The sequence below is a fragment of the Amphichorda felina genome (assembly GCF_050947745.1).
Source record: "Amphichorda felina strain 45539 chromosome Unknown scaffold_5, whole genome shotgun sequence".
In the NCBI taxonomy this organism is placed as follows: Eukaryota; Fungi; Ascomycota; class Sordariomycetes; order Hypocreales; family Bionectriaceae; genus Amphichorda; species Amphichorda felina.
The window spans coordinates 1,806,592-1,829,186 of NW_028145045.1; the positions used below are offsets into that span (position 1 = coordinate 1,806,592).

A 22,595-nucleotide genomic window follows, 5' to 3' on the forward strand; every position below is an offset into this window, starting at 1 on the left:
AACGCCCATCATAGGACAGCAATGTTATGCTCCCCTCTGAAGCTTCCGAGAGTTTAGAAAAACCTCCTCAAAGACAGCTCATCTGCCAATAAAAATTACGGAGGAAGTAGGAGGAGAAAGGGTTGCGAAGACTTTTTGATTCTACCTAGGCATCATACGTGCTGGCTTACACTGGCAGGCTCGGATTGTGGCTATTGGTACGGGGATGGTCTAGCTTTCGGCAAGTTTCGAGTATTATTATTTGGCTGTCTCTTTCACACAGTAAGAGTATATTTCTATATCGTGTACGCGGAGTTTGGCCTCATGGTCCTGTTGTCCGGATTGGAGGCATCTCTCTTTCATTTTCTCTGCCCTCTATCTGAAAACTCATCCGAAACACGAGGCAAACTATGCAACCTCGGAACACAAAGTTTGGGAAAATTCATGGTAAAGCACCGGGAATTAAGCCCATGGGGGTTTTTACCATGTCTTAGCAACTTGGTGTCTGGGTTAGTGCTGGGGTTGGCATGGTGCTCTTTACTAAGAGCAAGTGCGGCCCGTGCTGCTATCAGTACTCTCCTGCGCGACTGGGGCTGCTAGGGGCATGGAGAATAGGTATGCTCTTAATTTTATCTAAGCTATAGGATGGGAGTAGCCCTAGACTCTCTTAAAAAAATCGCTCCGTGATTGAAACCCGGGAGTTCAAGCCATCTACGTACCTGACCCAAGGTTGTGGTGTTTTGACAGACAGTGATAAGGAAAGTCCACCGCTTTCCGTTGCTAGGCCGCACCTTCTAACGCCTTCTCTCCGCGGTTGCCTCTAGCTGGGATGGTGGCATGGGAGAGATCTTTCCGTAGGGGCATAGGGCCATAGTCCGGGGAAGTGGCATGACATCACTTATACATGAAAAAGGGGGCTGCGCACGGAAGGAGCCATGTCGACCCAGTATGAATGATTAAGGTATACCCCATTTTTCCATTGAGGAACGCTAACAACCAAGGCCTTGATTGATTAGAAAGGCATTTTGATGATTTGGTCCCTGAGATTCAGTTGCGAATCCGGAATCAGGAACCATGACCGTCCGCACGGCACTGTATGTCGATCGGCGCGGGGCTCGGCGACGCCGACGGCCTTGGCCCCGTTGACTGAGCCGCAGCACCGCCGCAGCAAAGCTGTGCTTGCCAGCGGCATGCTTTTAGTGCTCTTTTTGGAGGGACATTACCGAGGCGCAGTCTAGTAGTTTCCTGCAGGGTCCTTGGCCCTCATGCCATTTCTAAGTCATTCCCCATGCTGGCCTTGTGACACCATCCCCGGCCCTTTGGGCTATGAGCCGCGGGGTGCAAGGGCATTGGGCAATGGCATCATTGGGTTGGTGTCAACGAAGGGTCACGAGATGTTGGCGGCACATCTCAACTTTGCCCGTCCTTGAAACAAACTACCCGATCAGAGAGGGCGCCGCTCCACTTTTGCCCGCCGGGAAGTTGGATCTCCCTCCTACTTATGCCCGCTGAAAGAATCTCGGACTCGATCTCGACACTCTCTGGATCAAATCAAAGCGCCCCGAGGTTGACTGTAATTTAACCACATTTCAAGGCAATCGAGGCTTGACGTTGCTGGACAACGACGAGGACGAGGCATAGCCATGATAGTCCCCGACAACCAGAGCGGCCCCTCCGAGGCCGGAGAGCCGTTGAATACGTTCTACTACTCCCCCTTCTCGCTATACTCGATCCTGGTTCGCTTCGCTTTCGAACTCGGTCAGTCTCGATACCCTGATACTTCACCGACTGTGAGGTTACGCCTGGTCAACCTCCAGGAGGAGGAGAATCTCACTGAAGAGTATCTCACCGTGAGCCCAAAGGGTCAAGTCAGTCATGATGTCGTGATGGTTGAGACTTTGCTGGTTCAGCGCTGAGACTCAACAGGTCCCCGTTCTAAGCTCCGCATCGGATTACGGCCCGGCCCAGATCCTAGAGGAGAGCCGTGACATCTTGGCTTGGCTGTGCAGCATCCAGCCCGAGCTGCTTCCCGGCCAGCACAGAGAGGATATCGAACCGCTCCTGGAGGCCTTCTTTGCCTTCCACGCCAAGCCATTAGCCGTCAGGGCAGAGGAGCGGAGCGGAGGGATCTCAAATAGGGCTGCGGCAATGCTCGAGAGAACGGACATCAGTGAGTCGCATCGGCGCTGCCTCGAAATCAAGAGTGTCTTGTACGTTGTCCAACAATGTATCTACTGTGTGGTATCGTCGTGAAGCTAACGAAGGGCATAAGTCACGACACGATACATGGGGGCTCACTAGATCCGGAGAACATCCAACGGGTTGAGGCCCGAGCGCGGATTTTCATCGATGGGTTGGTCAATTTGATCCAGCGTCAACATCAGGACGGGACAAGCCACGGGCAGTATATATTTGGCAGGGACCCGACTGTCCTGGACGCTGTGGCGACGGCGCTGTTGGCGCGCTTGATGGACATGCACCGGAACGACCTCCTGGACGACACATTGCGGAGCTACGCTCTCGGAGTCTTGGGGACAGATGAGTGGCGCAAGACCACACAAGGGAGGCCGACGATCTATGATGACTCCCTAGGAAAGGTTGCGGATATGAAGCTGTTCTGACGGGCATGGCTGTAGAGCGCTACCGATAGCTTCAGAGGCGGTGGTGACACGAGGGGCACTGAGAGGGCGCTTGTTCTTGCTCGTGCCCGTTTTCATGTATGTATGGAAAGACTACCGTAGTTAGCACCAATATTTGCCCAGCTCAGCTGGGTGATGTGCATGAAGCTTTGAGAAGCTGGATGGTAATAGTATTTAATACCGGTCCCAGGAAAAGGGGCCAAGATCCACTGGATGTCGCAGGTTTTCCCCGTTCTCGACCGGGGCGGGTTGTCAACGGGGGTTGTCGTATGATGCCCAGAGCCCTTCATCCTGTAGCCTGGATGTCTGGAGTTCTTGGACATCAATCACCTCGCAATTGGCTCTGAATGGCGGAATCGCTATGTGCTTAGTGCATCGGCAATTGCTGAGTGAGCAAAAAACTAAAGGTTGAAGGGCTGAAGGGCAAATGGTGTTGCGTGCTTGCGTGCTTGCGTGAAAGGCCGTGGTGGGTGGGTGATGGCAGATGCTCGCACAGAACACCCGTTGACGACTGTGGCCAAGGCGCCCTTTATTGGCCCGTGGCCTCTTGGCCTACAGCCACAGAATCTTGGGGGGTGGATGGCTCCTGTCGTACCCTGTCATGAGGAACAGTAAAAGGGGAGATGAGGTCGACCACGATGGGGAGCGCCCAGCGAAGGCGGGTGCGCGAGGAGGAGAGAGGAATGCGTCGGCAGACGACGGCAGTGGTCTTGTCAAAATTCAAAAGGACCTGGAAGGAATTGAGAAGTGCCGCCGCTCAGCATCGGTATGAGCTGCCGCAAAAGTGCCATCATGGGACAGGCCAGCGAGCCCACAGGCCACAGGAAGGTTGTAGGTAAACGGCGACAACCGTGCGTTGGGGGGGATGGCCGATCAAGCCTCCAGCTCCATCCCCCCGCGCAGACCGACGCCCATCCTCGAAAGCTGAATGGTGACAGTGATGCCCTCTACACCCCCTTAGGCAGGTGCCCTGCACTAGCAACCACACCACTCCCATAGGACGACAGTGATAAGCCCCCGGCCCGCCAAATTCGCACACATTCGCACGCGCACCGCATTCCACGGCACCCCATAAGGGGCCCCGCAGCGCAGCCCATGGCCGCCGTGCCCTGTGCAAGCCTGGGCCACCTGGTCCCAATCTGCCCGGGGGCTGGCAATCGACCAGAAACCGAGCCAAGCCAGTCCGGGAAACCCCAAAGATCCAGAAACCCCCTCGCTGTTGCAGGCGCAGGCGTCCACAGCGTCTCTCAACTTTCGGGACCTGGGCTCCTCCTCCCTATGCCTCGAGCAGCAGCGACGATAACGCCGACGACGACGACGACGAGAGCCCGCGCCAACGCCGACAAGTCGACGCCCCGACGCGAGGCGACGACGACGACGACGACCACAACAGCGACGACAGGACCCGAGCGTACCCATTGAGGAGCCGCACACTGTCTGGCTGCCCGCCATGGCCGTCCCAGCAATCTTCCGCAAGCGCCATGAGACGGAGGAGATCACGCCCATCTCCGGGCCCGTCGAGGCTGAGGCGTCGGGCGTGGACACCCTCAAGCATCTCCAGCAGTTTGAGAAGGCGCACAAGCTGGACCCCAACATGCCCATGGACGAGCTGAACGATGTCGACGCCGCCATCGCTACTGGCAATGCCGAGAAGGGCATCGAGATCGAGCATGCCCTCATGGAGGACAACAGCCCATATCCAGAGGTACGTTTCTCCATTCGCGAGCCTGAGACCCGGAATGGGAGGGTTGACCATTTGCTAGGTGAGAGCTGTCGTGCGCAACTACGATGTCGATGTGCCCGCCAACACTATCCGTGCCTGGGTCATTGGTCTGATCCTTTGCACCATTGGTTCTGGCGTAAACATGCTCTTCTCGCTGCGGAACCCCAGTGTCGCCATCACGACCTATGTGATCCAGCTTATCTCCTATCCTATCGGGCTGGCCTGGGATTTTGTCATGCCTGATAGGGAGTGGAATCTGTTCGGTCTGAAGTTCAATCTTCGGCCTGGCAAGTTCAACTACAAGGAGCACGTGGTGATCGTGGCCATGTCGAATGTAGGTTATTAGCCTTCCCACCATCTCGGCTACTCAGCTGCTCACAACCGTTTAGGCTGCGTATGGCGGCGGCACCCTATATGCCACTGATGTCATCTTGGCCCAGAAACTCTTCTACGGCCAGGATTTTGGCTGGGCCTTCCAGCTGCTCTTCGGCATCAGCACCTTGTGCACTGGTTACGGCCTCGCGGGTCTTGCTCGCCGCTTTCTGGTCTGGCCTGCAGCCATGATCTGGCCCGCTGACCTGGTCAACTGCGCTCTCTTCTACACCCTCCACGACCACTCTCGCTCCGACCCGACCAAGACCAATGGCTGGAAGATTGGGCGATACAAGCTGTTCCTCATCGTGGGAGGTGCTTCCTTTTTCTACTACTGGTTTCCCGGTTGGATCTTCCAGGGCCTGTCCTACTTCACCTGGATCTGCTGGATCGCCCCCAACAATGTCATTATCAACAAGCTGTTCGGCGGCACCAGTGGCTACGGCCTTATGCCCATCTCATTCGATTGGACTGTTATCAGCGGCTTCTTGGGCTCACCCCTGATTTTCCCTTTCCATGCCATTACCAACGTCTTAGGCGGCATCATCGTCGTTTTTGTCTTCATTTCCATGGGTGTCCACTTTAGTGGCACCTGGTATGCCGAGTACTTCCCAGTCCAGTCACCCGAGTCCTACGACAACACGGGCGCTGTTTACAATGTCACTCGAATTCTCGATGCCAACAACCACTTCAACGAGACGGCATACAAGGAGTATTCGCCCTTGTATCTCTCCACGCAGTTCGCCCTAGCCTACGGTCTCTCGTTTGCTGCTGTGTCGGCCGTCGTTATCCACGTCGCCTTGTACCACGGCAAGGATATTTGGAATCAATTTAAGATGGCTCGTCACCAGGAGGACGATGTCCACATGCGGCTGATGAAGAAGTACCGTGATGCTGAGGACTGGTGGTATGGAGGTACGTATCGCTTGCCTCCCCAAGCTCATTTACTATCCATCTTACTGACATCTGATATAGCGCTCTTGGTCGTGATGGTGGCCATCTCCTTTGGAGTTGTCGCTGGATGGCCCACTAGCTTCCCCGTCTGGGCCTACATTGTCTGCATGCTAATGCCCATCATCTGGCTCGTTCCCATCGGCCTCATCCAGGGTATAACCAACGTCCAGCTTGGCCTCAATGTGCTCACCGAGTTTGTCATTGGTTACATGGTCCCTGGCCGACCACTTGCCATGATGATGTTCAAGACGTACGGCTACATCTGCATGGCGCAGGCACTGTACTTTGCACAAGACCTCAAACTCGGTCACTACATGAAAGTACCCCCGCGCGTCATGTTCTCCTCGCAAGTCATTGCCTCGATCTGGTCAGCCATTATTCAAGTGGCCGTGATGAACTGGGCACTGGCAAAGATCCCCGACGTCTGCTCTGCGGACCAGGCAAACAGCTACACGTGCCCCGGAAGCCGCGTCTTCTACACAGCATCCGTTATCTGGGGCGCTATTGGTCCTGCTCGTATCTTTAGCGGAAAGGCCCTTTACTCATCACTGCAGTGGTTCTGGCTTGTTGGCGCGGCGACGCCCATTGTGACCTGGCTCCTTGCCCGCCGGTGGCCCAAGTCTCTCTGGCGCTATGTCAACACACCTGTCATCTTTGGTGGCGCTGGATTGCTGCCTCCCGCGACCGTGTACATTTACTTGTGCTGGGCCATGGTGGGCATCGTCTTCAACTACTTCATCAAGCGGCGGTACACCGGCTGGTGGCTCCAGTACAACTATATTGTGTCGGCTGCGCTCGACTGCGGTCTCTTCATGTGTACACTCCTCATCTTCTTCACGCTGTACCTTACTGAGACGGCCCCTCCTCGCTGGTGGGGGAATGAGGGTGCCACGAAGACGCTGGACCACGCGTTCCTCGCTGTGGGTAAAACCGTTGGGCCTGGCGAGACCTTTGGGCCAACGGAATGGCCGTGAAGGAATGAATAGACGGCAGGAGGGGGATGGGAGATTATGTACATATGTTTTGGGGCTCAGCATAGCGGAGTTTTGGCGAATGCTTTCTTAATCGGGTTCATGAGTTGGGATATGATTTTTGCGGATACTACTGGTGATGAATTTTTAGGGGGAATTACGAATCAGATGAACAGAACCTTACAATTTCGAGACCATTCAGGTTTGAACTGAAAACCCCTAGAAATGCCATTACTAGTTGCGAGTGTTTGTCGTACGCCGTCGGATCTTGAACGGCTCCTGGAGGTTTGGGTGGGCGTGCCAAGACTATCACGTGGGGGAGGGGGTTCCATAATCACGTGACCTCTCATTGGCCGCCCCACCCACCGAAACTGCCGCAGCACACGAAATTAGGGCTCGCAACTCGTTCAGACCACCAAAAAAGCCCAGGCAAAGCGAGAATTTCCTGATCGTCATCCAACACTAACCCCCAAGCACAACAGTCAAGATGAGTACGTCGCCAGTCCCCTTCGGCCGTCCTGCGCGCGCGAAATGGGAGAATTGCTGCTCCTTTTTTAATTTCCTGCGACTCGGACGGCCGTCACCGAGAATTGGAAGCGAGGGATGAGACTGACAGGGTGCTACAGCGAAGGGTACCTCCAGCTTCGGTAAGCGTCACAACAAGACGCACACGCTCTGCCGACGATGCGGTTAGTTATCCTCCCAACCTACCGGCAATGGCTTCGCGAGACGGAACGACGGCGGCACATTTCTACGACGACGGATTCGGGCTCTGCGAAGCTGTGGCCTCTTTGGCGGGAACGATTTTTTGCTGACGGGGACATACTTTTTTAGGACGTCGTTCGTACCACGTCCAGAAGTCGGAGTGCTCCTCTTGCGGCTTCCCCGCTGCTAAGACCCGGAAGTGTATGTCAACATCCTCTTGGACGATGGAGGGCGAACCTCCTTGACGATGGGACATGGCAACTGACCAACGACACAAACAGTCAACTGGAGCGAGAAGGCCAAGCGGAGAAAGACTGTCGGCACCGGCCGCATGCGCTACCTGAAGGACGTCTCGCGCCGTTTCAAGAATGGCTTCCAGGAGGGCCAGCCCAAGAACGCCCGCAACACCAAGATCATGGCCAAGACCTCCTCCTAAACTCGACCTCGACCAAACCCACACGACTGGAACCGAACAACCCCTTAACGACAACCCAATGACAAACTTCTTTCCATGACGGCAAAGTCGAGTTAAGAAAAAAAGAGGAAAATTGCAAGGGCATCGCGTGATCTTGGAGCGAGAGATGGAGTGGACGGACAGTGGCAGCGGATGGTGATGGCCTGGGAACGGATCAAGGGCTGGAGCATGGGGATCAACGGTGTTCATTTTTTGCGGCGAGAGCAAGGCATATGAAGACTTGTTTCTTTGCTTTTCACCTCTTTTGCGGGGTGCGAGATTCCATAGGGCTTCGGCTTTCACAGACGGCTGGAATGGCATCTTGGTTCTGCAAATTCTTGGCTACCCTCGCTCTGGCGCATGTGGGCGTAACGTTCCGAGCGCGATAATATTTCAAGGATATATTATTGACCCCCCTACCTAGGTACTTGCGTGTCGCCCCGGCTTCCGAACCTCCAGACGGGGTGTGCCCGCACTTGTCTGTAGTATATAATCTGATCACTCACAAACCACCCGACTCTTTGTCTCCTCACGTCCCTCTCTCAAACACCTTCACGCTCCCGTCCCCGGCCACGTAGTACAGATACTCCCTCCCCTCGTCCTCCAGGGGGCCCGTGATCCTCAGCACACCGCTCACGTCCCTGGCGGTGCCCGTGTCCAGCATCCGCAGCGCCAGCACCCGGCCCGCCGCGTGCGCCTGCCCGACCACCAGCGCCGCATGCTCACGTTCCAGCGTAGTGGCCTGCGCGTGCAAGAGCGGGTCGTCGGCCGAGAGGGTGATGACTGTCGAGTGGACTCTCTGTAGGAAATAGACGTGTTAGTTCGTAGTTGTATGTACATAATGTTGGATTCGGGAGGGGGTGGTACTGACCTCGCGGAGGGAGAGTAGCATAGCGGAGAGAGACGTGCTTGTGACATCCTCACCCGACGCTGCGAGGAGCGCATCCAGCTGGTCGATGATGAGGACCTTGGTCCCCGTCCGCACGTCGCCCAGCGCCGCCTCCAGCTCACTCCTCACATGGTCGGTGCCGCTGCTCCTCAGCGTCCTATCGCTCCCGGTACCTGGCGCCCCCGTGAACAGCCCCGAGAGTCCGTCCACAAAGGTGAAGTGCCCATTCCTCCCCATGGCGTCGAGATCCAATCCCTTGATTGTCTTGTGTTAGCCTTGTTGCTGCATGCCTAGATAGGAAAAAAAAAGTTGCCTCCATGAGGGCTATGTTGAGGCCATGTTGAGAGAGCGGAAACTAAACTCACCAGTCTGCCTGCGCCCTCACGCCAAAACACCCCGTCCCTCATGAAACTGACCAGCACAACGCCGACGTCCTTATTCTCCCCAGTCGATGATGATTTGAGGTATGAGTACAGGTACCGCAGCACCAGCCAGTTGGAGCTCGCACCGAGGACGCTCGTTAGCAAGACCAGCGACGCCTCGGGCGGCAAGGCCAGGTACGGCTCCAGGAAGGGAGGTATCCTTGTGGACATGGCGGCACTGTTTGGCTCCTCTCGGATTTATTACACGGTAAAAGTTTTCTCACGGGCGGTTGGGATGCGTCGTCGTTGTGCTAGGCGATTTGAGTGAGACGGACCAGAAGCGTATTGAGTGGTATGTGGGGTGCGTTGTGTGAGGTTTTCTATCTTACGAATTTGGCTTCAAGCCATCCTACCCCACAACGTTGTAAGTTAAATATCAGCAGCATTCTATCAGTCTCAAATCTATAAGGAAACTCCTACGTGAGATATGAGACCACAAAACCAAAACTATGCTTTCACTGTTATGCCCATCTCGATTGGGGAACTGACTGATCGAAAACTATCCTCTCACTAGAATATCACGAGGACGAGATGCGAGGACAGACCTAATAGTCACGAACTGCACCACCAAACCCCCACAGTCAAGCGTGTTCAAATAGTCATCCAATCTAATATTCGTCAAAGCTATGCATGCTGTTCTAACTATATCCCAAGTCAAATCCAACAATCAAAACTCCGTATATGTCTGATGCTGCCATATATCTTGAATGCAAGTCTCGCTCGTCATGCTCGGCCGATATGTATCCAGTGAATGCAATCCAAAAAAAAAAAAAAAAAAAAGAAAAGAAGAAAAAACCAATGCCATCACAGAAGTTGCCACACTGTACCGTGCTGCCAGATCCTGGGTGAACAGAAATACTCCCTCTCATCGTCTCGCTGTTCCCCTCCAGCTCCCACAAAAGCACTTAGAACTTCTCCATAAGGTTCTTCCTCACTGTCCACATGCGAGCCCTCTTTCCGTAAATATACATGGGGATTGTAAAAAGCATCAGGATAAGCTGAATGATACCGATCCAAATATATACCATCTTGGGCCCGTCGTCAGCCATCCAGTGGGACACAAAGAGGCTGAAAACGAGGCCATGGAGGACGTTTTTGGTAAAGTTAAGCGTCACCAACGCCTCGCCGGCATACTGCCGATAGCTGTCCACGCAAAAGGTAATAGATGTCGTCGAGCCTAGCGAGCAGCCAAAGGAAATGACGCCAAAGAAGATGGTTGGAACCATCCAATGGTCCTTCTGCTCTGCAGACCATCCAAAACCCATGAGCCCTATGCAAGTCGTGACAAGGACGGGTGCTGCCATGACAAGGCGGAACTCTGGTTCGTACATGCCTCCATTTCGTCGAGACATTGCCTTCACGATGATGTCGCTGATCTTGCCCGCCACGCCGGTTCCAAGAATACCGCCTATGAAGGGAGAGATGTATACCAGGCCGGTTTGGAGGGCACTGAAATTATAGATCGTAGGGTCGCGGTAGATAATAGCCATAGTCTCGGAAATAACGATCAACCAGCCAATCGAGCAAGCATACACAATCGACGACCAGAGAACGGCCGGGTAGGCGAATAAGATAAACGGCCTGATCATGACCTTGAGCCACCTATCGCTATTAAGGCGGCCATGGTACGGCTTGAGTTGCTGAGTGAAGGACCTGGCTGGCTGCTGCCGGAGGTTATGAGTGTAGGCTTTAACCTTGGGGGGAGCGCGAAGCTCGGATGCAGGAATCCTCTCGTTATCTAAGTTGGGCCCGTTGTAGAAATAGTCGACGTTGGATATGCTGTTGCGGGCACTGGAAAAGGGCGACTCTGCTCTTGTGCCATCAATACTCTGGTGTGAGCGAGGGGTTCCATGGGTTACGTCCTGTTCCCCATGAGAGGCAGCTTGTTGAGCCTCGATCGTAGGCACCTTCTTTCCCGCAATGATAGGCTCGCTATTAGAAGTCATATGATGTTCCCGAAACGCGTCAGATGAACTCATGGGCTTTTCCGAGTGGGGTTGATCACTCGGCCCAGCTGCGTCTACAAAACCAACATGATGGCCCTTATGAGGCTCGTGACCAGGACTCCGGGGTGTCTGATCACCATCGCGGCTTTTCTCAGGCATGGCTTCATTTTGAATAGGATCGCCACCGGCTATGGCGGGGGCAAACCCAACGTGGAGGTCCTTGGCTCGTGCCTCTGCCCCTCGTGAATGGGGCCTCTCAGCATCATCTTCCGTTCTTGTCGGGACTGGAACTGGTGTTTTCGGTGTCCGAGCACCATGGCGAGATGACAAACGGCGAAGAAAGCTTGGCCTCTTGCGAGGCTTTCGAGTTGGGGTTCTGTCCCAAAAAGTCTCAGGAACGAACAAGAAAAGAAGGATCCCACAAAGAGCCACAATCATGGCAACGATCCTAGAAATATGTTAGCTTGAAAACCACCAATATCATACTCATATAGACTCACCAGAAGGTCCAACGCCACCCGAAGCGTCCGATAACGGCGGCACTGACCAACGGAACCAAGTTCTTACCCCCTAGTAATAACAGCGTATAGATACCAATTCTATAGGCACGCTCGTGGAGGAAGAAGATCTCGGCAATAGTCGCTGATGGCAGACACTCTACAGGGCTAACAGCAATACCTTGGAAGACCCGAGCCGCCAACAGAGAGTTGAAGTTTGGGGAAAAACCAGCCCACAAACTTGTCGCAATAAAAATGATGGCACTGAAGAGATATACTGGGCGTTTGCCAAACAGGATGGCCGTAGGGGAGAATATGACAGATCCTATACCTAAACCCATCATGTAGAGCCCGGTAGTCAATGCTACAGTCTCAGTTTCGATGTGATAATCTTCAGCAACATCCGTAAACCCTGCAGCAATAAGAGGAGTGATTCCGCCTCCAATCATGCAGTAGATTCCCAGAGACAACAATGCGCTATCCCGTCTCCAGGTGGGCCAGTTGAGGGGATCATTAGCGGAGTCGTCTGGCTGAGGCTCGAGAATAATTTGCCCATCGTCCGTTTTCTTCTTTTCCTCTCCGTCATCGTTAAGAGCCGGTGGAGGAGGGCCAGGCTTCATCATAGGTGCAGAAGACGTGGGGACAGAAGACGTGGGCTCAGATGAGCCGGCAGCGTTGGAGCTGCCAGGGGACTGTGGAATGCGAGTACCCCCCGGGGTCGTGGGAATGTCGACCGGAAAGCCGGCTGGAATAGAAGAATGAGAGGTTCTGGCGTGGACATTTCGCAGGCCTAGCGGCTCGTTGCGATGCGCAGCGAGAAGAAGAACAGATCCTTGAGCAAGGTTAGTATCATTTTTACGGGTGTGCTGGGTGAGAGCCATACCAGGAACTTCGACCGTCTTAGGGTCGTTGAGTACACCCATACTCCATGTTGGAGGCCTAGGCCGTCCACCCTCATCTTCACTGTGTTGCTCCTGGGAGCCGGGGCGAGTCCGGAAGAGATTCCCTAGGCCGAAGCGCCGGGGCTTTTCTGGGCCCCCTGGCTTCTCTGACACCATGGTGCCCGATTGTGGCGGGAAAGCCGTGTCGAGCAAGTGACGATCTTATCGCAGTAGGTCCGACTCAAGGACGGGAATGGACTTTGGAGGCAAAGTGTTGTCTTATGTCTCGTGCAACAAGAAGAAGTGTCTTTTGGCAGCACAAATCCAGTGAGAAACAGACGAGCCAAAATATAGTCGTATCGAGAAACTAAGGTGATGAGATTCCTAGGGATATAGGGTTGGCCGTCCAGGGTGATTTCGCAGTGGTGAATACTCCTAGAAGATATCGAGATAAAAGGGTTCAATCGGAGGTTTTCGATGGACAAAGTGGTGCGTAGTCCAGAGGTGGTGGGGTGATGTGATTGAGTCCAGGTGGCCGAACTTGAAGTTTGAGTTTGCAAGTTTGGTACCTGACGTCGTGGGTCGTGGGTGACGATGGTTGGGGGAAGGCGCAACCGTTCTTGAATCTTCCTTACCATGAAATCATACGCCACCTGCTGCTAGTCGTCACCAAAAAAGTGGAAGCAACGGACGAAGGGGGAGTCCAGGACAAGCGGGAGGGAAGGCAAAAGAAGGAGCAAGCCCCGTCTTGCACCACGTTGACGCCAGATCTCAACGGAAGCGACCTGAGGAGACCGAGGACAAGATAAAGGTCCTTCCTCCAAGTCCCTAAAGCCTTGGCACCTAGACCTGCGCCTGGACCCCGCCGAACAGCCCCACGTGGAGACGACCTTAAAACGCGCCGGCGGGCGATAGAGGGAGATGGGATGAAGAAGGCGGAGGACTGGGGGAGTCCTTGGGACGATGATGTTGGGAGGAACGACTCATGACCGGACACACGGCCATGCATCCAATATATGCCCCGTGCCCCTATGCCCCCGATGACATTCCCTGGCAACCAAGCTGAACGAGTGAGGTTGGACGGATGAGCTTGTGCGGGCACTCGCTAGCCTCGCTACGACGATCTATCTCCCTCGAGGCCAATCCCAGCGCGAGCCAAATCCCCATCCCCAACTGCTGACCCTGCACAATGACGCCGCTGTGCCTTTGTCGATAGGCGGCTCTGCCTTATTAGGGAATACCCTAATATCTGCACGCCACTGCACGGGGGTCGCCGGTACTGTGTAATGCGCTGCAAATGGCACCATTGGACATTGGACGAAACGCCACCCGACGTAAAAGCGCCCAAGAAGGCACCGGGACAATTTGTGCAACCTCGGACACATACTTCGTGCGGGAAGATACGAGTTCCCGTTGAACCGAGCGTCTTTCCCCCAATATCCGAGACAGCGACTATTCTCGGTCACTGGGACTAGGGTGCCTGGGCAATGCCATTATCCTCGTGACCGTGCTACTGGGTAGCCCTGGAGATCAGCTGCAAACGGATGCTATTAGGCCCTGGGCAGGCGGCCTGGGCGTCTCAGGTCCAGCGGGCTCCTAGCGGCCTTGCATCTCTCCGAGGCCCCCATATTCCCCATTTCTGCTGATCTGGCCGCTCTCAGCCTCTTGAGCCTCGCCTGTTCAGTGGTTCACCGACTGGCAGATGATGACCACCTAGTGCTCCGTCACCAAGTTTTCGCTCTCACCCCACCATCTATCTGAACCATCGCATCGGCTATCCCTTTGGTCACTTGGCTTCGAGCGCCAGCCAAGCCCACGAACACGGTTTAACTCGCTCTGCATGCACATGCACGGTCACACATTCGCATTCGCGATGCGGTGGTGTGGCATCCGCTCCATGCCGGGCCCTCTGAAGAGGCCGGGGACGATGCTGGCCTCGCAGTACCGTGCTCCACCATCACCGCCACCTTCTGTGCGCCTCTGTCGCCTCTCAACGTCGGCCTCGCGCCCAGCCAAGAACCAGGTGTTTGACTCGTACGTCCGCATTGGCCCATACTATCCTTCACATGCGAATGATGCCGCATTGATGCGAGCACCAGCTTCCCCATACCCACAATGCCAAGTCCCCAGCAGAGTCCATGGTCCCAACTCCCAACATCCATAATTACCTACCTGGTACTCGTATTCGTCAAACCCACAACGGAGACAACTGACAACTGACCGTGTGCTCCCCCACAGCGTCCGCAACGCCAACTCCCTCTACAACTACCTGTCCCTCTCAACCGCCTCCGACGTGCCCCTGCTCACCCTCTGGACTGCCTCCTGGTGCCCCTCCTGCCGCGCCGTCGAGCCCCTGCTGCGCTCTCTCATCCTCGAGGCCCGCGTGGGCGAGGACCGCGGAGGCGTCAACTACGTGCCCGTCGAGTTCGATGCCCCAGACGCCGCGGGGCTCGCCTCCGACTACATGATCACGGCCATCCCCACGCTGCTCGCCTTTGACGCCCGGAGGGGCGAGCCCGCCGCCCGCGTCGTCGACGCTCGCAAGCTGGCCGACCGCCAGTTCCTGGTGGACTGGATCCGCGAGCAGGCCGCTGCTGGGGGCTCCGGGAAGGGCGGCGGTGGTGATGGCGGAGGGGGATCAGCCTTTGGCGGCTTGTTCGGCACCTGGAAATGACGGGCTGGCTGGTTGACCTGTCGGCATTTACCCATGTAATCTCGTACATACACGCATATACTACTGCTAGTACTAGTTCTAATATTGTATGAATATCCATCCGTATGTACTACTCGTACGACAGTCACCTATATAAGCTAGAGCTATCATGGACTGCTGTGGCAAGGCCATATGGTGGAGCCCTGCATGCTACGGCATGGACAGGCGTTTGCCCCCCACGCACTTTTACACAAGCTCTTAATTCATGGTGTCTTATACCTGCAGCTACCGACGCTGTCGACGTGAGATGACGAGACCTGGTGAACCACAAGTCCACAACAGGCCAAGCTATCCATTCCCCTCCTCACCCCGCCAACACTCGCTGAATACAAGCTAAAGCCAAGCTTTGTGGAAGACCCACATGGCCCGGTCACACGGTCTCATGATTCTCACCCACGCCTTGAATGTCCGACTGTGTGACATGAAGTTCGATGCATCGACAAGACGTTGACGCTGCCCTGGGGATTGCCGGGCTGGTGATTATCGTTGGCCTGCTATGGACCGTCGCCAACCCCCCCCGGCCTTCCCGGAGGGGAAATAACACTGGTCTTGGAACTCAAGCCACCTACGTTTCACCTCGTCCTAGTGTCAACGAGGATGGCGTGAGAGTAAATTTAGGAGACTTGTGGTGGAGGCTCAGATCACTCGCTCATCATCAGCAAGTACGTGTCCCAAACCCCATGCGGCCATGCCATTTCATCTCAACCCATTCCGTCTCAAGGTACCTATGTACTCGTAGTATGAATGGCTACTTAGTATCCGTACCTATATGCTTTTTGGATTCCCCCCCGACACCGAATTGTCAACCTTTATGGACATGATGGAGCCTTTGAAACTCCAGACCGGCGACCGTCCCCTTTGAAAGCTTCAAATGCTACGCTCACTCGTACAGCATTACATCGTACCGTCTACATGACACTGCACTCTCCTTCCTGCTGTTTCCCACTTCGCGAGATGCGCTCCCGTGGCCGAGGCACATTGGGATTACCTCTGCCTCGCTTCAGATCCTCCAGCCGCTCACGAGCTTTAGGGAAGTCTTGCGCTATTACATCGAGTTAGTTTCTGAAGTCGGGCAAACAGCAGGTGAATCGTATCGTCATGGGTAACTCACCAGCTGCACGCCAATACCATCGTTTCGCGTCGTCGAGATTGGGCGGCACGCCTATGCCAGTCTCGGTGAAGTAACCCATGGCGTACTCAGCCTTGGCAAGCCCTGCCACCGCTGCCTTGCGCGCCCAGAGGTACGCCTCCTGGTCGCTCTGCTTGAGCACCCCTGGGCTGCCCGTGAGGTACCAACCACTCAGCGCCAGCTCGGATTGGTGTTCCTCCCGCTGCGCAGCCTTGGAGTACCACATGATGGACATCCTCGGGTCGATTGGGCATCCCATCAGCCCGTACTCGTACGCGCAGCCAAGGCGGAACTGGGAGAACTTGTACCCCAGTTCTGCCGCCTGATGGAACAGGCTTAGAGCGTACTGCTCATCCCGGATGATGCTGTCGTTGGGCTGTGCCGATTCATACAGGAGACCCAGCTCATGCAAGGCATGGGGATTCTCGGTATCTGCTCTCTCGGCTGCTCGCTTGAGCCATCCGACAGCCTCCCGCGGATTTCTATGCTGACCTAGCAGGCCCTTAAGCATGATCATCCCCATCTTGTACATCGCCGGGGTGTCACCGAGCGACGCGGCACGCTTGTACCACTGGATCGCCTTCATGGGGTCTTTGCGTGTGCCACCACCTTCGTCCTGACCAATTTCGCAGCACACTGCCGTGCGGTACGCTGATGCCGCATGGCCCATCTTGGCCGCCGATTGGTACAGTGTGAAGGCTTCCTTGGTATCCGAATCCCCGCCAAATAGGCCGCGCCCCAGGCTGTCCGCCATCGCAAACATGGCCTCCATATTCTGGGAATTGCACAGCTTCTTCAGGATCTTGTGCGCGTCCATGACATAGCGCTCCCGGGCCCTGCCTCGGGCTTTGGGATCTGGGATGTTGCCGAGCAGTACATCCGCTGCCTCGATGAGCCGCTTTGCTAGGCGAAGCGCCGAGGCCTGGTCATTGGGGTTGTTCTTGATGACCTGCCTCAGGTGTTCCAGCTCCTGCGGTGTTACCGGCATCTCGGGCGGCTTCTGTGGCACTACACGAGTCTGGGGAAGCGATTGCTGTTGCATGGAGCGCTGCGCCGCCTGCGGCTGTGGCGGCGCCTGTGGAACGCCTCCGTAGTTGCGGACCGGAGGCGGCTTGGAATTCAAGTTCACCACAGAATTTTCCATGAGTCCCGCCCGCACCGGTGTCGGATGTGACGGTAGGGCGTCAGGGTTCTGCCCCGTCGAGGGACGGATGGCTGGGTCTGATCTTGCTGGCTGAGGGCCCATGGGACTAGGTCCGGGTAGGTTGGTCGGCCCCGGCGGCGCGCTTGGGCCTCGAAGCGGCATCCGTTCATGGCCCGACGGACCGTACCCTTGGTTATGTCTCTGTGCGGCGGCGTTGGCCGGTGGCATGGGGGGCATATCAGGGATGTCCCCCGCCATCTCGAAGACGGCAGCTTGGGGTTGGTGTAGATTTGGCTGCGATTTGGCATGATTCAGCTGCGCCATCTGATGAGCACCGGGCTGCGGCTGCTCTGCTCCTGGTCGCAAGGTCTGCTCGAAGGAGTCCCGGTTGTTGGGCGGAATCATGTCAAAGTTGGGAAGGCTTGCCTGGCTTGCCTCCCTGGGACGATTACCCTGGTCTTGATACCCCCCGCGTCCATCATCATAGTAGTTGTCATAATTTCCATCGTGAGAACCCCCCTGTTGTTGCCCATATCCTTGCCCTCCGTCATAACCACTTCCATAAGCGTTGTACCCGTGCCCTGGGTCATTGTTAGGATATCCGCGTTGTAGCTCTGTCGCTGATGATGGTCGCTGTGACATACCCCGTCCAGCAGGGTCTTGGTATGGTATCGTAGTATTCGTCCGCTGGGGCGGGTGCATGTCCCGTAGTGCCCCAGGGTTATTTGGCATGGTCATGCTCCGTCCCACGGGCGCAAATTCGTGACTCGGCTGCTGCGGCGCCGGCGCCTGGCCATATCCATCATCATATCCCCCATAACCCCCCGGACCTGGTCGCTGCGGGTGGCCATATCTGGGGTCCCCGTACCCCTGATGCTGGGCCGGCGGCGGGCCCCTTCCTTGGCCGTTTAGATCCATCCCTGACATCTGGTCTGCGATCTGCTGGTCCATATCTCCTCTTCGTCCATAAGGGTCTCCGTAGCGAGGGTCTCGGGGACTTAGAGGCGCATCATTCATATGTGGAGGGCGACTAGCTGTGAATGGTGTCAGTATAAAGCATGAAAAATAGCCAGAGCTGATACCTACCGCTTGGTTCCGAGTTGTTGATATGTAAAGGGGGACGTCCGCCGCCTCTTCCAGGTCCAGGTCCCGGGCCCCCTCGGCCTCCAGGTGGGTATTGACCACCACGCGAAGCCCCCGGCGGCGACGGGCCTCCTCTCCCCGGAGGCGGACCGTAGGGATCATATTGAGCTTGTGGTGGTTGCTGACCTCGAGGATAATCTGCATTTTGATAGGGGTTCCTATAGTTCTGGCCATATCCTGGATTACTATTATTATAGTCGTCATATGCGTAATTCTCTCCATATGTGTTGTACTGCTGCTGCTGCCGCTGCTGCGGCGGCGGCGGAGCCCCATGGCCCTCTCGTCGAGGCGCTCCCCGGCCTGGAGGAGCACCATAATGGGGTTCACCTCCGTATCCTCCGGGATACGCCATGGCAGAAACTCTGCGGCAGCTCGACGGAAACCTGAATTCAAGTCGGTAGGAGCGGATATGAAGCGTTGAGTTCGGCGCAGGGAATTGGCGACAAGTCTCTCATGTCTCGGTGGATGGCGTGTCGGGTGCGACGCTACGTAGGCACAGGGGCGTCGAGGATTGTGGTGCGTTGCGAATCGCTACGGTCGCATGACGAGGCCACAGATCGCCAAACCCTGGGTGAGTGCCGGTCGCAGTTTCGAAAACAGCCGCTTCTACGGGACCGAGTCGCTGGAGCCGATTTGGGGTACACCGTGAAGCGCCGGGGGTGCTACCTGGAATCGCAAACGATAGGTCCTGACGCTACCGTGGGCTAAGGAACCGCCAGTCGCAGGTTGTGCCTTGATCAAGTCAGCGGGCGTGACGAGGGCAACGTTTGAAAGGAGGCAGAATGCGCCAACTCGACGCTTGCCGCGGGAGAAGGGCTTGAGTTGGAAGCAGGGAGAAGGGAACAGCCCTTTGTGGGTTCTGGTGGAGGAAGTACGGGGTACTGGAGCAGCTTACACGGTATCAAGTGTGACACGGCACGATCTCCCTCTACCTAGGGATAGGAGTTCCGGAGCCGCCGGAGACGCTGCGGCAGGAAGAAACCGTGCCTGTATTGTTTGCTAGCTGGCGGTTGGTCGCGGGAGCGCCAGGCGGCAAGAAGGCAAACAAGCCCGGCGTCAGGATAGCAGCATTGAGGCGAGGTAGGAGATAGACTAGGCGTTTGGCTCGTCCTGGATGGGCCCTCTTGTGACCGAAGTGGCCCTCCAGCAGGCCTCAGGTGCCTCGCTGCTCACCGTGCCTGGCATGAGACTTCCGGCAGCTAGCGGGGCAGTGGCCAATCAGAGGAGGGGCACCCTGAGTCTCCAACTCCTCGGCCAATAGATGCCTTAGTAAGCATCGCCTACTTGTGCATGTTCCAGGTTAATGCATCACGCGGCTACTTCCGCCCAACACACATATCGTCACTGCTTGACCAGGGGCGGAGTAATAACGTATCAAGTCTAATAATATAGGTTACAGATGCTTTATGCTAGGCTGTGTTGGCTCCAGGATCCAACTGAATAACTGTTACACGTCCCGCACGCCTCCTCTTGCAAGCTGCGGGACCGCCCCTTCTCAGCGCAATCAACCCTTGTAAGGGCTGGGGCCGACCATTAGCTCCGGCTTCACCAGCGTGTCAAAGTCCTCCTCGCTCAGCGCCTGGAGCTCCATGGCGCTCTGCTTGAGCGTCAGACCCTTCTTGTGGGCGTTCTTAGCCACCTTGCTGGCCATGTCGTAGCCAATCTTGGGGTTCAGGCACGTCACCAGCATCAGACTGGGGCATGTTAGCTTTCTGGTAGATAAAGATGATGATAATCATAAAGGGGGAGACTTAGTGTGGGGCAACTTACGACTCCTTCATAATGCTAGAAATCTTCTCCTCGTTGGCCTCCAGACCAGCAACCAGGTTCTTCTCAAACGACCGCATACCATCAGCCAGCAGGCGCGAGCTGTGGAGCAGGTTGCGGATCACCAGGGGCTTGTAAACGTTGAGCTCGAACTGGCCGTTCATGCCACCAATCGTCGTGGCTACGTTGTTGCCCATGACCTGCGCGCACACCATGGTCAGAGCCTCGCACTGAGTGGGGTTGACCTTGCCGGGCATGATGCTGCTACCGGGCTCGTTCTCCGGCAGACGGAGTTCGCCCAGGCCGCAGCGGGGCCCGCTGCCCAGGTAGCGGATATCCTGGGCCACCTTAGTCAGAGACGTGGCGAGGGTGTTGAGGCTGCCGTGGGCCTGGACGATGGCGTCGTGAGCGGCCAGCGCCTCGAACTTGTTGGGGGCCGTCTTGAACTCGGTGCCCGTCATCTTGGTCACCTCCTCGGCGATGCCCTCAGCGAAGCCCTGGAAGGTGTTGATACCAGTGCCGACGGCGGTGCCGCCCTGGGCCAGCAGGCGCAGGTCAGGCAGGGACGACTCGACGCGCTTGATGCTGAAGTCGAGCTGCGCGACGTATCCGGAGAACTCCTGAGCCAGGGTGAGGGGCGTGGCGTCCTGGAGATGGGTGCGGCCGATCTTGATGATCTTCTTGGCCTCGAACTCGTCGACCTTGGCCTGGAGGGCCTTGCGCAGGCTGTGCAGGGCGGGGAGCAGGTCGCTCTCGAGCTCGAGGACAGCGGCAATGTGCATGACGGTCGGGAAGGTATCGTTGGAAGAAGCGCTGCGATTCACGTGGTCGTTGGGGTGGACGGGCTTCTTGCTGCCCATCTGGCCGCCGAGGATCTCAATGGCGCGGTTGGAGATGACTTCGTTCGCGTTCATGTTGGATTGGGTGCCGGAGCCGGTCTGCCAGACGACAAGAGGGAAGTGGTCCATGAGCTTGCCATCAGCAACCTCCTTGGCGGCCTGCTGGATGGCCTGACCGACCTTGGGGTCTGCATGATGTTAGCGATGTCGGAGACATCGTGGGAGGCTTTAGGCGATGTAGGTCACGTACCCAGGCCATAGCGCATGTTGACGGTGGCAGCAGCGCCCTTGAGGATACCAAAGGCCTTGACAATAGGCGGGGGCATGCGGTCCTGAGGCTGGTTGATGTCGAAGTTGGTGAGCGACCGCTGGGTCTGGGCGCCCCAGTACTTGTCACCAGGGACCTGGATCTCGCCAAAGGCATCGCTCTCAGTTCGGGTGTTGGCAGCCATGTTGGAGGCGGAGCTGTGGAAGCTGCGGTACGAGTTGGATCGGATGGAGGAGGGGAGTCTGCTATGCGGGGTCGAGGTCGATGTGACGATCGAGCGTTGTTGTTGGAGCTGCTGTCGCTGACATGTGCGCGCCGCAACTGCAACTGCGGTCGTCCTCGGCAACGCAGCTGTCCGCCACGAGTTCATAACGCTGGAGCCTGGGGCTCCCGCTCTTGCCGCGGATGATCGAAGCATGATGCACTGTTCACGTGTGGCTGGCGCTGGCAAAACTCTACCTTTGTCGGATTCGAGTAGTAGTTGAGAAGATGAAGCCCCAATTGACACTCTGAGACCTCCCAATTATTAGACCAGAGACTAGACGTTACCCGCACGGCCCAAAGGAAAAAATGTCAAAATAATACCGCTGGGAATCACTGTTTAACAGCCGTGGCCGCCGGGTCGAGGAAAAAACCGGGTAGGAGAGGGCTTTATATGATTGGTTGATAAGATTGGGTCCTCAATTGATCTGTCAAGAATGAGGTCACGTGCTGTCGACTTCCTATTTCGGAAGTATGATTGTGTCCGATTCGAGTTCCGTGGAAAAAAGCCCCTCTATTATATCCAAATCCCCCAAAAAATCACGGTATTGATAAGTAAACAATGTAAGTAATTTGTATTGTATAGATTTGGAGATCTTGTATAGCCGTAGATTTCCTTTTACCAATGTGTAATTACTAACAATCCGGTTTGAAATGTAGAGTTTGGGAAGCAAATGCGCTAAACTGAATAGGTAGTTTGGACTTGTGGCGCAAGATGCCACTCAAGCCACAGCTCATCCAGAGAGCTTTGACCGCTTGCCTAAATCGATGACGGAAGCGTCTCCAGTGAGAGATGCAGATCGTGCAGGACGTTATCTAGAGCATCGCGAACAACTCGAAACGCTACCCACGACAGCCGCTTGACAGAAGGCGCCTTATTTGCGCCAGAAACCTCGCAA

General features: G+C 56.0%; 10 protein-coding genes across 10 annotated transcripts; 4 read left to right on the forward strand and 6 right to left on the reverse strand.

Annotated features, from left to right (window-relative positions):
- Window positions 1-1,622: 1,622 nt before the first annotated feature.
- ACO1O0_005416 (uncharacterized protein) lies at window positions 1,623-2,600 on the forward strand (the record flags this gene model as incomplete). The annotated part of the gene is made up of 3 exons (XM_083194838.1): window positions 1,623-1,829; window positions 1,906-2,149; window positions 2,281-2,600. The coding sequence occupies 3 exons, from the start codon at window positions 1,623-1,625 to the stop codon at window positions 2,598-2,600; spliced, it is 771 nt and encodes a 256-aa protein (XP_083049751.1).
- Window positions 2,601-4,068: 1,468 nt separating this feature from the next.
- Window positions 4,069-6,641, forward strand: ACO1O0_005417 (OPT oligopeptide transporter protein-domain-containing protein; the record flags this gene model as incomplete). The annotated part of the gene is made up of 4 exons (XM_083194839.1): window positions 4,069-4,323; window positions 4,382-4,675; window positions 4,731-5,628; window positions 5,689-6,641. The coding sequence occupies 4 exons, from the start codon at window positions 4,069-4,071 to the stop codon at window positions 6,639-6,641; spliced, it is 2,400 nt and encodes a 799-aa protein (XP_083049752.1).
- Window positions 6,642-7,125: 484 nt separating this feature from the next.
- On the forward strand, window positions 7,126-7,779 carry RPL37B (60S ribosomal protein eL37; the record flags this gene model as incomplete). Its single annotated transcript, XM_083194840.1, has 3 exons — window positions 7,126-7,129; window positions 7,473-7,544; window positions 7,625-7,779. The coding sequence occupies 3 exons, from the start codon at window positions 7,126-7,128 to the stop codon at window positions 7,777-7,779; spliced, it is 231 nt and encodes a 76-aa protein (XP_083049753.1).
- A 547-nt stretch (window positions 7,780-8,326) lies between these two features.
- Window positions 8,327-9,279, reverse strand: ACO1O0_005419 (uncharacterized protein; the record flags this gene model as incomplete). The annotated part of the gene is made up of 3 exons (XM_083194841.1): window positions 8,327-8,596; window positions 8,669-8,941; window positions 9,052-9,279. 3 exons carry the CDS (start codon window positions 9,277-9,279, stop codon window positions 8,327-8,329), a joined length of 771 nt encoding a protein of 256 aa, XP_083049754.1.
- A 734-nt stretch (window positions 9,280-10,013) lies between these two features.
- On the reverse strand, window positions 10,014-11,213 carry ACO1O0_005420 (uncharacterized protein; the record flags this gene model as incomplete). The annotated part of the gene is made up of 1 exon (XM_083194842.1): window positions 10,014-11,213. One exon carries the CDS (start codon window positions 11,211-11,213, stop codon window positions 10,014-10,016), a length of 1,200 nt encoding a protein of 399 aa, XP_083049755.1.
- A 337-nt stretch (window positions 11,214-11,550) lies between these two features.
- ACO1O0_005421 (uncharacterized protein) lies at window positions 11,551-12,609 on the reverse strand (the record flags this gene model as incomplete). Its single annotated transcript, XM_083194843.1, has 1 exon — window positions 11,551-12,609. One exon carries the CDS (start codon window positions 12,607-12,609, stop codon window positions 11,551-11,553), a length of 1,059 nt encoding a protein of 352 aa, XP_083049756.1.
- Window positions 12,610-14,305: 1,696 nt separating this feature from the next.
- Window positions 14,306-15,106, forward strand: ACO1O0_005422 (uncharacterized protein; the record flags this gene model as incomplete). Its single annotated transcript, XM_083194844.1, has 2 exons — window positions 14,306-14,466; window positions 14,671-15,106. 2 exons carry the CDS (start codon window positions 14,306-14,308, stop codon window positions 15,104-15,106), a joined length of 597 nt encoding a protein of 198 aa, XP_083049757.1.
- Window positions 15,107-16,053: 947 nt separating this feature from the next.
- ACO1O0_005423 (tetratricopeptide repeat protein) lies at window positions 16,054-18,008 on the reverse strand (the record flags this gene model as incomplete). The annotated part of the gene is made up of 3 exons (XM_083194845.1): window positions 16,054-16,187; window positions 16,257-17,844; window positions 17,871-18,008. 3 exons carry the CDS (start codon window positions 18,006-18,008, stop codon window positions 16,054-16,056), a joined length of 1,860 nt encoding a protein of 619 aa, XP_083049758.1.
- A 423-nt stretch (window positions 18,009-18,431) lies between these two features.
- On the reverse strand, window positions 18,432-18,705 carry ACO1O0_005424 (uncharacterized protein; the record flags this gene model as incomplete). Its single annotated transcript, XM_083194846.1, has 2 exons — window positions 18,432-18,452; window positions 18,505-18,705. 2 exons carry the CDS (start codon window positions 18,703-18,705, stop codon window positions 18,432-18,434), a joined length of 222 nt encoding a protein of 73 aa, XP_083049759.1.
- A 1,360-nt stretch (window positions 18,706-20,065) lies between these two features.
- Window positions 20,066-21,619, reverse strand: FUM1 (fumarase FUM1; the record flags this gene model as incomplete). Its single annotated transcript, XM_083194847.1, has 3 exons — window positions 20,066-20,255; window positions 20,332-21,355; window positions 21,418-21,619. The coding sequence occupies 3 exons, from the start codon at window positions 21,617-21,619 to the stop codon at window positions 20,066-20,068; spliced, it is 1,416 nt and encodes a 471-aa protein (XP_083049760.1).
- Between the last annotated feature and the right edge of the window lie 976 nt (window positions 21,620-22,595).